At 41.1% G+C, this 13,475-nt stretch overlaps 1 protein-coding gene across 2 annotated transcripts; it reads right to left on the bottom strand.

Annotated features, from left to right (window-relative positions):
• Positions 1–226: 226 nt before the first annotated feature.
• LOC141501003 (cytochrome c oxidase subunit 7A2-like, mitochondrial) lies at positions 227–13,019 on the bottom strand. Of its 2 annotated transcripts, none has more exons than XM_074204641.1 (3): positions 12,867–13,019; positions 3,423–3,554; positions 227–411 (listed from the first exon to the last, which is right to left on the bottom strand). In XM_074204641.1, the coding sequence occupies exons 1-3, from the start codon at positions 12,936–12,938 to the stop codon at positions 274–276; spliced, it is 342 nt and encodes a 113-aa protein (XP_074060742.1). In that variant the 5' UTR covers positions 12,939–13,019; the 3' UTR covers positions 227–273. The 2 variants fall into 2 exon arrangements, with proteins under 2 accessions (XP_074060742.1, XP_074060750.1); XM_074204649.1 differs by having other exon boundaries at positions 227–414.
• Between the last annotated feature and the right edge of the window lie 456 nt (positions 13,020–13,475).

A 13,475-nucleotide genomic window follows, 5' to 3' on the forward strand; every position in this document is an offset into this window, starting at 1 on the left:
GAGCTAGCCTGCCAACCTCTGGAGAAATGAGAGGTCAAATTAGAAGGGTATCATCACTTTTGCTTAAATAATAACTAACTTCAAAATGTTCTGATAACCCATTTCTTTTCAGAAACCAACCAACCAAAATGTTTCCTCATTGATCAGCCCTCTAATTCATTCTGAACAATATAAACTTACACAGGTCAAAAAAAATCACTATTAGGAAAATAGACAATTCAAAGGGTTTTATGCCAAAACTCTTGTTAATAAATCAGTATTATGAAATGCAGTTCATTTGTTTTTGGGTTGTGAAGCCATGTAGAGAGCTATCAGGCAGTAGATGGTCCCTCCCAGAGTCAAAGCCATGGTGGTCCGATAGAGCATTTGGTCAGGTAGACCGTGTTTCAAGTGGACAGGTAGACCATCAGACTTCTTGGAGGAAAGAAAACAGCAAGTATTAATATATATGCAAGTACCAAGGAGCAAGAAGATACAAGTCAAGAGATTCTAAAACTAATCCACTAGCATGATAAATTTTTATAAGAAACAAAATTAATTCCTGTGAACATTAAATAAAATACTAGACATTTTCACATAAACACAGTTTCTAAATATGCGGTCATTCCCAATTTGGGCTTAAGTAAATATATCTTTTATGACACAGAGTTCTTATTTCTGAGGCACTTAATCAAAGACTAAGTTTAATGAGGAAAAGCATACTCAAGAACGAAAGATCTAATATAAAATCAGTACTCAGGCAAAACAAAATACTGTTTGCTTAATATGCAAGCCTGAACCTAAGAAAACCAAAGTCTGAATACAAAGGCCTATTAAGTATGTATGAGTTCAGGTCCATTTTTGTACTTCATTTTCCATTAAGCTTTTAAAATCTTGTATATGGGGTGGCTAGGTGGCGCAGTGGACAGAGCACCAGTCCTGGAGTCAGGAGGACCTGAGTTCAAGTCCGACCTCAGACACTTATCCCCACTGCCTTGCAAAAACCTAAAAAACAAACAAAAACAAAAACAAAACAAAAAAAAACACAAATAAAATCTGTATATTAAGTGAAAATCTATAAAAGTAGCTTCAGTCCATAAAGTTCCATCATCTCCAAAATGCTTCACTTCTACCTTCAATTCATTAAAATACCCTCTCAGGTCCTGTTCATCATATAAAAAAAGCAATGGGTAGTACCCCAGTTCAAAGAAAATCATCTTACAAATGGGAACAGAACTACATTTGGAGTCTGGAAGCCTGGGCCAGCTGACTTCATGTCACTGAGCAGCCTCAGTTTCTTTATCTATCAAATGAAAACTGGATAAGACAATTTCTAAGTCTCTTTCAGTTTGAGATCAGGGCATTTATGGGTCGAACACAGAAATCAAACAATCACCAGGAGTTCCCAGTTGCTGGGCTCTGAGCAAGGCCCTGGGAGCTCTTACTCGAAGGAGACAGGGAGGATACATGGAGGGTAAATGGAGAGGGGAGTGGGCACAAAGCTGGGGGGTTCAGGAAAGGTCAACCCCCCGATTTAAGGAGCAATATCCACAAAGAACAGCAAGCAACAGTCATGTTAGAACCCAGAGTTCATGGAGACAGGAAGAGATCAAACTGTTGAGAGCTTTAAATAACTAGGAGAATAAAGCTGATTCTAGAGGTAATAAAGAGCCCCTGAAGGTTAACTGGGATATACTAGAACTTCATTAGTGTGGGGAGAAAGTGAGGAAGTAACATGGGCAGAACCTGCACTTTGATGGCCATATAGAGGATGGACTGAAAGACAGAGAGACTAGAGGTAGAACAACTAATATATTATTGTGACAATCTAAAGGAAAAGTTCTAAGTGTCAGGAAGGGGATAGTGATTAGCCTACAGGAAGGAGGAAGCCTACAAGAGATGTGGAGAAAGACTGACCAGATGTGGTAGATGACTGTTGATGTGAGCTGAGTGAGAATGAGTAGAAAGACAGTGGCATAAAGGGGGGGGGGGGGGGGGGGGAGGTAGGTGTAATGAATATTTCTGCAATCAGTAAAGAATACTCTGCAACATCTCTTTTTCTTAGGTTTTGTTTTTGCAAGGCAAATGGGGTTAAGTGGCTTGCCCAAGGCCACACAGCTAGGTAATTATTAAGTGTCTGTGGCAAATTTTGAACCCTGACTCCAGGGCCAGTGCTCTATCCACTGCACCACCTAGCCACCCCTCTTTTTTCTTAACAGTAAGCTTTAATTATGCATATAGGGGGCAGTGTAGTGGACAGAGCACAAGTTCTGGAGTCAGAAGGACCTGAGTTCAAATTTGACCTCAGACATTTAATAATTACCCAGCTGTGTGACCTTGGGCAAGTCACTTGAACCTATTGTTTTGTAAAAACAAGGGGAAAAAAATTATGCATACAGATTATCCATTTTTTGAAATGAATATATTTAGAATATTTGAATTCCAATCTCACTTGCTTCTGCTTTTCAGCAAGTTTCAGAGGCTCTAGATCTTAAATGGACTTTAGGGATCATCTCATTAAACCCCCTTACTTTTACAATGAAGAAACCAAGGCCCAGAGGAATGACTCATCCAAAGTCACATAGATCACAAATAGCAGCATCTGGCTGGAGGCCCTTTTATTATACCACAATGAACCTCATTCCCTTGTAGGCTGAGAATGGAGAAGGACTGAATTTTAATAATTTAATCTTCTAAAAAAATTATGACATGGAACTGCTAGCAATTTTTTTTAGTTTTTTTTTTTGCAAGGCAAATGGGGTTAAGTGGCTTGCCCAAGGCCACACAGCTAGGTAATTATTAAGTGTCTGAGACCGGATTTGAGCCCAGGTACTCCTGACTCCAAGGCCGGTGCTTTATCCACTCACTGCGCCACCTAGCTGCCCCTTGCTAGCAATTTTTTAAAAAAATCATGACCCTGTCTTTAAAGCTAAACAGAATGCTTTTTGGATTATTCACCTCCTCTAATGCAGACATATCAAGACTTAATTGTGTATCCAACTAAAAAATCTTTGATCCTATGAAATGCCACCTGCAACATAAGTACTTCACTTTAATCAGAAAGTAAAAATAAAGTCTGTAGATAAAAGGAAAAAAATTACTTTCAAGGGATGTGAGGAAATGATTAATATGGATCTAAGTTTAGCATAGTTACCCATGGAGAGCCTATATTAAATTACTTCTGTCAGGGGAGAAGAGAGGGAAGAGAGGGAGAAAAATATGAAACACAAAACCTTACAAAAAAAAAAAAAAGACTGGTTAAAAACTACCATTGCGTGTAGTTGGAAAAACAAATAAACAAAAATATTTAAATTAGAAAAAAGTCATGTATGAAAATGGAGGTGGTATGAGTACTAAAACAGACAACTCAAGTTGTGGGAAGAAAACTTCTTAAAAGGTCACAAAAAAACTGAATATTTCATAAGTTTTTTTTCTACTCATACCTGAAAAAATTTCTGCAGCTCTGGAACTTTGTTTTTCCCAGCATAATCATATGGAGTTATTTCTGAGGCAAATTTTGTTGGTGTGGCAAATATGATAGGTGGTGATTCTGAGGATGCCACAGGTTTTAAACCCTGTAAAGAAAGGAAAAAAAAATAATTATTTGGTTGAAATTTAAGTGAATCTTCTAAGAAGCTCTGCTCTCAGGAATGGTGGGGGCCCAGATACATAGTCAAACCCTTTCCTCTCATTCTCCTCTCCCCAAAAGTCTGCCGTCCAGTCTACCAACACTCTACAAAGAAGTTCTGCCCCTTCTTTTATGACAAACCTTGCTCTAAACATGCACTCTCCCTCCAAAGAAAAAGGACTAGGCTTAAGATTTCATCATTGTAAGGAATTTCCAGAGTGGAAATCCCCCTTAATTTATTCTTACAGAGAGGTTAGGTCATTGTTTTAGACTAGAATGTTTTGAAGGTCAAACCTGAACTGAGGTCTTCCAAGGCAGCCTTCTGACCACTATCCCTTGCTGCCACTTATAAACACTTTTTCCTCAAGAAAAAAATCTAGGTCCACTAGAAGATCAAAAAGTAGGACTTTCACATGAAGTCTACGGCAGGGCATTAATTCCATGCTTAAGAAATGACTATGAATAAAAACAGGCTAGAATTTAAATGAATTACATATGACTGGAGAGGTTAGAATAAGAGTCTTGAAAAGTAGTGAGAAATAAACATTGGACAGGACTGTGAGAGAATTTACATGGTAGGTCAAGGATCTGAAGCTGAGGATTAATGGTCAGAGCTTAACCTGGGAAAGAATAATCTGACATTGTTTAGGATGGGTTGGAGAAGAGAGAAACAAGCAGGACAAGAGAGAGATGTAATGAGGGCCTTGGATAAGATCATTTAGTCATTTCTGAAGACAAAAATTAGGCAACTCAAGATATAATGAAACATTACTGAATATCAAGGCCAACACGAACATGATATCTGACTAAAGATTAAGAATGAACATCTGACACCAATATGGCGCTGATACCTAATTCGGCAAGAGTCAAAACACAGAAAGAAAATTATAGACCAATTTCCCTAATGAATATGGATGCAAAAATCTTAAAACAAAATATTAGAAAAATGATTACAAAAAGTTATTACTAAGATAGTACACTATGACCAAAAGTATTTCAAATGGCAGAAATGTGAAAAGCATAAATTCTGGGAATGGCAAATGCATAGTGATGGGGAAGTAAAGAACAACTAAGATATTGATAAATAAAGTAAGAGTAGACTAATGAACTGAGCAGCGAAATGGTGCCATAGTGTGGAAAGCATCAGGCTGAGTCGGGAAGGCTTATCTTTTTCTAAGTCCAAATCCAGCCTCAGACACTCACGAGCTCTGTGATTGTGGGAATGTCACTAAACCCTGCTTGACTCAGTTTCTATATCTGTTAAAATGAGCTGGAAAAGGAATGACAAACCTCTCCAGGAACTTTGTCAAGAAAACCCCAAATGGGGGTCATAAAGAGTCAGACATGACTGCTAAATGACCAAACAGCAACCAGGACTAGAAAGCTAAGTGAGGCGTTTTTACTTTCTTCTCTAAGAACAGGGAGCCCCTGAAAGTTTGGGGGCAGGTGAGTACCATGGCCTTATGAAAGTTCAACTGGCAACAATGGGAAGGGTGAACTGAAAACAGGAGTCAGGGAAACCGGTTAGGAGGCTTTTACGTGGGGAAGAAATTACAGAAATCCAAGTGGAAAAGGAAAGGAATAAAGAGATGTAAAAGTCTGGAGATGTTTGGAAAAGTTCTGTGCTTTTAAACCTCAGTGTTCAAAGGATCGGTAGTATCATCAACATATAGGAAAGGAGGAGAGAAGCAAGAGTTTTGTTTTACAAAGGAGTAGGAGGAAATTAAACTTGAGAGGACAATGAAACATTAGAGATATCAAGTAGGCATGTGGAAATGGGAACAGGACAACTGCACTTTCAGAGTTACAGTTTTGAAGCCATCTGCACAAATGAGATATTAAAGAGAAAAAATGGAGAAAGCTAGATAGTTTGGAAAAAGATGAACCATTGAAGGCTAATGTCTACACTCACTGTCTCTACTTCTCTCAATAATTTCTCAAACCTTTGAAATCTGTCTTCCCTACATTATCACTCAACTGTAGTTGCTCTCTCAAAATATCAATGATGGGGGCAGCTAGGTGGCCCAGTGGATAGAACATCAGGAGGGCCCGAGTTCAAAACCAGCCTCAGATACATAATACTTTCTTAGCTGTGTGAACTTGGGCAAGTCACTTAACCCCAATGCCTTGCAATCCCCCCACCAAAAAAAGGTATCAATGAATTCTTAATTGCCAAATCTAAAGGTCTTTTCCCAGTCCTGATTCTTATTTTCAAATCTTCTTTACTTCTCCCCCTACATTCTATTTCTTAGTAACGTAACAGAGACCATGAGTTTAATTATAATCTCTATGCAGATGATATATAAGTGTGTCTAAAACCATCTAAATAGTCTCTCCCCTAAGCTTTACTCCCACAACAGCATTTGTCTATTAGACATTCCAAAATGAATGTCACAGAAACACCTTAAACTCAACATGACCAAAACTAAACCCAATCTTCCCCCCAAACCATCTCCTCTTCCAAACTTCCTTATTTCTGTGAAAGGTACTACCATCCTGCCAACCTCTAGGACTGTGACCTCAGCATCATTCTGGACTCCTCAATCTCCCTCATCCCACATATCCACCCAGCTGTTTCTACATTCACTACACCTCTCTCTTCTGATACCTCCCTCTTCTCTATTCACAAAGCTACAACCTAAATACAGGCCTTCATCATCTTTTACCTGTATTATTCTTACAGTCACCTAACTGGTTACCAGTATCAATTCTCTCACCATTCCAGTCCAAGCTATGTGCTGTCTCCAAAATAATTTTCCTAAGCAAAGATCTGATCATTTCACTTCTCTACTCAATCAACTATAATGGCTTTCTATAATTTCTAAAATAAAATAGCTTTGAAAGTTCTCCATGTTCAAATCCAACCTCAGACACTCAGACACCAAGGCCGTGTGGCCTTGGGCAAGCCACTTAACCCCATTGCCTTGAAAAATCTAAAAAGTTCTCTATGATCTGTTCCTCATTTCTTTCCAGACCTCCCTCCCTCCCTCTCTCTCTCTCCCCCTCCCCCCCACCTCTTTTTCTCTCTCATCTGTGTGTGCAATCCAGTCAAAGTGACCTGTATTCTGGTCCTCAAACATAATACATTATCTTCTGACCCTAAAGCTTTTGCACTGACCATCTCCCATGCTTGAAACAAACTCCATCTTCACCTCCAAATTCAGAGATCAAATCTTCCTCTAAGATGCAACTGAAGCACAATCTTCTGCATGAAACCTTTCCTAATCTCAACTGCTACTGCCTTCCTCCCAAAAGACCTTATGCTTAATTATGTATTTAATCCTACTTATACTTATGTATACCCTTTGCACACAGATTATTTTATCTGTTTTTATATCCAGTGTCTGCCATAGGGCCTGCCACATAACAGAGGGATTAATACTTGTTGAATAACTACTAAATCAGACACAAGTAAGCAGAAAACTAGGACTATTATAGAAGTAAAGAGAGGATGGATTATAAGGAAGTCAATGAGAGTTCTGAATGCTATACAGATAAGAAAAATAAGACCTGAGAAAAGGTCACTGGATTTGGCAAATTAAAAGGTTGGCTTTAGAGAAGCAGTTTATTAAAGTGGTGGAAACAAAAGACAAGTTATAGGGGATTAAGTAATAAGTGGCATGATAATAAGTGTAGATAATTTCTAGAAATTTAGCAATGAGAGGGAAGAAAGATACAGCTTGAGAAGATGGCAGGATCCAGGGAAGCTTTTTGTTTAGAGAAAAAGAGTCAAAAGAAAATGAAAAATGAATAAGTAATAAATAGAGCAAGATTCCAGGAAAAAGAAAAAGGTAGGATCTTGGACACAAGTAGAGATAACTTTTCCTAGCAAAAGGGGAAGGGAACAGCAGATATAAGAAGATGGGTTTTGAGGTATAGAGAACAAATTGGGCTAGATGGTTTCAATTTCAGTAAAACAAGAGTCATGGATTTCTAATGGAAGTAATAGTAAAGACAAGGACTTGGGGAAAGAGGTTTTGAACAGCTACTGTAATGTGACAGGGAGTCAGAGATGAGAAGGACTGCTGTGCCAGCATGAGGACCAAGGTCAGAACATAAATTTGTAAGCAACTCACAATATACAGACTTAATGGCAAAGAAAGTTTGATTCAGAGGTGGTCTTGACTCCAGAAATAATAACGAGCCAGGAATGCAAGGCTGAATTTAGATTTTATGTGGTAGAAAATAGGGAGAAGTCACATGATCAAATTTTGCAGCTATCCTAATGATACATTAGAACAGTTCTTCATCTTTTGTGTTTTGGGAACTCTTTGGCAATTAAGCCAAAGTGTAATTAAGTCTCTGGACCCCTTCTCAGAATCAAATTTTAAATCAAATTTAACACCTTCTCTCCATAAAAATATAAAATAAATAAAACAAAAGGCAAGAATAGTGAAAATTGGGGGGGCAGCTAGGTGGTGCAGTGGATAGAGCACTGGCCCTGGAGTCAGGAGTAACTGAGTTCAAATCCAGCTTCAGACACTTAATAATTACCTAGCTGTGTGACCTTGGGCAAGTCACTGAACCCCATTGCCTTGCAAAAAACCTAAAAAAAAATACTGAAAATTATTAAAATATTCTAAAAACATATTCACAGACCCCAGGTTAAAAACCCCTGAATTAGAGGAAGAAGTTTAAAGGAGAGGGCAGAAAAATAAGGAGAGGAAACTTCTAAAATAGTAGAGAGAAGAGGAAATGAACCCTGGACTCCCTAGTCAGCAGTAGGAAAAGAATGGCAACCTTGGTCAGTGAAATGGGCAGAACTTGATAAGACGGAAGCAATAGGGATAGAAAAGAATCAAAGTTTCTTTTTTTAATTAATTTTTCCAGCTACATGCAAAGAAAATTTTCAACATTTATTATTCTGTAAGGTTTTTGAGTTCCACATTTTTCTCCCTCCTCTCCTTGACAATGATAATTTGATGTAGGTTATACATGTAACACTAAGAACAACAAAGTTTCAAGCATAGGCTCCTGGGGAAATGAAACATAAACTGGCAACTGATCCTGGAAAATGAAAAATGGACTATTAGTAACTAATTCTATTGTTTTTAGAATTCAGTTTTATTACTTTCTTGGTGAAACTTAACACAGTTACATACTTTTACAAAACAAGCTAAGAAAACCTTAAATCAACTGAGAGAATATCACCTAATGTAATTAAAATTAAAAATGCTTCCTCCAAAATACACCTTCCTAACACTACTTGTCTCAATACTCTTAACAGTTTATCTATTCTTTCATCTACATATCTCAAAATCTTTCTAGAGGTCCTTCTCAATTTGCTTTTCTACTTTAGTATCTGAAGGAGAGAACTCCAAGGCCAATCACTCTACTTGGGATTTCATCGTATCTCCTCTGCCTGTCTCCCTTCTTCACACCCCAGCAGTCTCTCTCATTTTTAATCTATCCTTATCCTTTAGTTCTGTCTCAATGAACTACAAACATCCCTCTACCCTTTTAAAAAAACGTTTAGTCTTGCCATTTCATAAGTCATCTTTCCTGTATCTTTTCTCCTTTCACAGTCAAACCTCAAATTCTTTTCCTGATTTTATTTGACCTCTCTGAAGCAAGAAGCCCTTATCAATCATTCTCTCTTGAAGTTTCAGTGTTGGTTCTATCTTATCTCACTGCACCTCAGGCTCCTTTGCTGGATATATCAACCATGTCTCTGAGTAAAATTCCAAAACTCTGCTACGCTACAGGCCTTTTTTCTATAATCTTTCTAGCATTAGCTTAATTATCATTCTATCTACTACAACCAGTCCATATTTTACTCCTAAACTGTAGTCCTCTATTGATAGGAACCTGCTGGATATATCTACCTGGATGTTTCCTGGCATCTCAAACCAAACTTTTTCAAAATCGAACTCACTAAATTCTCTAGTAAATTCATCTCTCTTCTCAAATTTCCCCATTTCTTATGTTTTGCATGACTGCACATGTAAAATCTATATGAAATTGTTTGCTTTCTCAAGGAGAGGGGGAGGGGCTGGGGAGGAGAGAATTTAGAATTCAAAGTATTTTCAAAAACAAATGGTAAAAATTGTTTTTATGTATAATTGGAAAAAATATATAAAAGCCTTCACTTGAAAAAAGTTAATTTCCCTATAACTGATGAAGATCTCACTATTCTTTCAATCACCCAGTTTCCCATTCTTGAATTGAGGCCAAGTCTGTTTCCGCATTGCTCACATCTACCTTCTCTCCATTCATACAACCACCACCCTCACTGTTCATCATTATTTCAATAGCCTCTCCAGATAGGTCTTCTTTCTAAGCCATTCTCCACACAAATGCCAAATACCCCTAAAATATCAACTTTCTACTAAAAAAAACTGCAGTTCCAACTGACATTTCTACAATCTGGTTCTGACTGACCTGGAAGCATGTCACCAAGAGAAGGGAATTAAGGACTTGGAGCTAAAAATATAATTTAAGCTCTTTCAATAAAGTAGGGAACTGAAAGATCTGAGGAGGAAGCAAGTACTTTCTCCTATGAGAAACAACACATTAAAGGTCAAAGGAAGAATAGTAGTGTTTGAAACCAACCTACTGAGGCAGCTCCTGGTCAATAGAAGAGATTGATAATTACTCTCCATTTCTGATAATTCATGTGTGCACAAAGAATATTGGCAGAAGGTGCCAAAACACAGGTGGTGTTTTCATAACTAATGACTTACTGAAGGCAAAAGATGCAGAAAAGAAAGGCATATTTGGGAAGTGAACAGCTGATTAAGAAGATGGTGTCTGAGAATGGGATTTCTAATTCTAGAATGACTTAAAATAGAAGAATGACAGCCCAGGGATGAAGGGCACCCAGTAACTATTTAGAATCTATCTGTCCATTGTCTTGCAAATTTAACCAAAAAGACAAAGTAAAATAGCAACAGCAATAATAAAGCTGCATTTATATAGTGCTTTAATATTTAAGTAAATTATATGTCATTTGAAATTCGCATACAACCCTTTGAAGTTGTCTTACTCTAATCTCCCATTGTACAAATGAGAAAGTAAATTACTTGCTCAGGGTCATAGGACTAAAAAGTGTTAGAGGAAGGATTTAAAACCAGTTCTTTCAGACTCCAAATTCAGAAGTGATAAAAATGTGTCTGTATCTGTTTGTCTGTCTATGATTCTCACTGTAAGGAAAAAAAAATCTTCAAATCAATGCTGTCCTGAAATAAAAGGCTTTGGAAGGTGGTAAATCCACTTACTGTGAGTTAAAAAAAAAAAGCCTAGATGACCAGGTGGATAGGAAGGATTATTTTTAGGGTTTATGGTTACTTCGTAGTCTTTGGATTCTGAAATGTTCTGATTCTGTAAAGACCCAATGACTTTCTAGGCCTTTTTTTCATGTTATTCCCTTTCACTCATGTTATGTTCCAAACAAATGGCCTACTAGCTGTTTTCATATTCCAGTTTTGCTGCAGTGAATTCACTGTGATTTTCTGGGGGAGGGAGGTGGGAGTGGGGGTTTATAGTGTTTGCCTTTCTTTCATTGTATTCCACAGTAAATTCTTAATAAATGCTTGTTTACTGACTCCTCTCAGTCAAGAATATTGATTAAATGCCTACCGGGTAGCAGATACTGCTGAAAGCCAGAATATAATGAAAAGCATTGGGGAGTTCAGTCTAGTGGGGAAAACAACAAAAGATACAAAACAAACCTTAGACAGGATAATTAGGAACTAGCTAAAAGAGGGAAGGCACTAGAGCTAAGGAGCACTGGGAAAGATTTTGTACAAAACTTGAACCAGAAACCAAGAAGCAGCGATTAAGAGAGAGAGAATTCCAAGTATGGAGGAACAAACCAGTGAGTTCAGTCTAATGGGGGAAACAACAAAAGATGCAAACAAACAGACTAGATAATTAGGAACTAGCTAAAAGAGGGAAGAACAACAAAAGATGCAAACAAACCTTAGACTAGATAATTAGGAACTAGCTAAAAGAGGGAAGGCACTAGAGCTAAGGAGCACGGGGAAAGATTTTGTGCAAAACTTGAACCAGAAACCAAGAAGCAGCGATTAAGAGAGAGAGAATTCCAAGTATGGAGGAACAAAGCAGTGAGTTCAGTCCAATGGGGGAAACAACAAAAGATGCAAACCTTACGACTAGATAATTAGGAACTAGCTAAAAGAGGGAAGAACAACAAAAGATGCAAACAAACCTTACGACTAGATAATTAGGAACTAGCTAAAAGAGGGAAGGCACTAGAGCTAAGGAGCACGGGGAAAGATTTTGTGCAAAACTTGAACCAGAAACCAAGAAGCAGCGATTAAGAGAGAGAGAATTCCAAGTATGGAGGAACAAAGCAGTGAGTTCAGTCCAATGGGGGAAACAACAAAAGATGCAAACCTTACGACTAGATAATTAGGAACTAGCTAAAAGAGGGAAGAACAACAAAAGATGCAAACAAACCTTACGACTAGATAATTAGGAACTAGCTAAAAGAGGGAAGGCACTAGAGCTAAGGAGCACGGGGAAAGATTTCCTATGGAAGCCAAAAAAAGCCGGGAAGCAGAGATTAGGAGAATTCCAAGTATGGAGGCACTGAAGAGTTCGGCGTCTAGGCAAGGAGTGGCGAATGGAGAACACAAGGACAGCAGGGGCCAGATGACCAAGGCCTCAGAACAGAGTCTGCTGGACAGTCACCTGCCGCGATCAGACCCGGACTTTAGGAAAAGCACTTTGCTGGCTTACTAGAGGACGGAGAGGCTTGGGGCCGGACACCTCAACAGTCCAGACACCAGAAGTTCCAAGGGCCCGGCCCGGGCCTGTGCGGTGTCAGAGGAAAGAAAGAAGCGAATTAAATGTTATAGAAATGGAGGTGAGGGAATCTGGAGTCGGGAGGACCCGGGTTCAAATCCGACCTCAGACAATTAATAATGACCTAGCCGTGTGACCTTGGGCAAGCCACGTAACCGTTTGCCTTGCAAAAGCCTAAAAAAAAAGTCGAAAAAATAGAAAAAAAAGAAGTGGGGGTGAGAGAGAACGAAGACCTCGGCTGCCAGTCGGGGTGACTGCTAATGCACGAGGCGCTCGGTGCCCGGGCCCGGCAGGAGGCCGCCGGGGGTGCAACTCGGGGTGACGGCGGGGCCGCCCGGACCACTCGTCCTTCTTCACTTGCACCCCGCCCCCCGCCCCCCCCTCCGGGCCCCCCGGGCCCCCCGCGCTCGGGGCGCGCCGCCGCCGGGCGGAGGCCACGAGGCGGCCGGGGCTGGCACCCCTCGCCGGCCAGGCGCGTGGGCCCCGGTACCTGAGGGCTGTAGGCGGACGAGGCCCAGGCCCCGGCCAGCTTCTGGGTGAAGCCGCTGAACTTGTAGTACATGTCGCCCGCGCGCCCGACCTCCGGAGCCGGCGGGGCCGCGGCGCCGGGACCCGGAGAGACCGGAAGGGGCGGGCCCCGCCTCAGGACCCCGCGCTCCGGCCCCGCCGCGGCGCTGGGGCGTCCGCGGAGAATGCCGGGCTACAAGGAAGCGCCGGCGCCTCTCGAGCCGGAAACGGGAGCCGGGAGTTTCCCGGACGCCTCTAGGCGGAGGCTCAGAGCCGGGGAAGGGACCTGGAGCTGGCGGGACCGACTGCGCATGTGCGCGCTCCGACGCGCCGCCCGGAGTCCGGAAACGGCCTTCCCCAGCTGCCTCGGGCGGGGGGGCCGCGGGGAGCGGGAGCGTCTGCGTCTGCGCCGGGCCGGGCCGGGCGTGGGCCGCCCCTTCGGCCCCCGAACCCCGGCCCCGGCCCGACTCGTTGCCCCCCCCCCCCCCGGGGCGCGCCGCTTGCGCTCCCGCGGATCGCGGCCGCCGTGGGGAAGGCCCCGGCGCACGGAGCCTCCGCTCGCTCCCCCGCGGCCCCGGGCCGCCTCCCGGCC

This window comes from Macrotis lagotis, chromosome 1 (assembly GCF_037893015.1).
Source record: "Macrotis lagotis isolate mMagLag1 chromosome 1, bilby.v1.9.chrom.fasta, whole genome shotgun sequence".
Taxonomy (NCBI): Eukaryota; Metazoa; Chordata; class Mammalia; order Peramelemorphia; family Peramelidae; genus Macrotis; species Macrotis lagotis.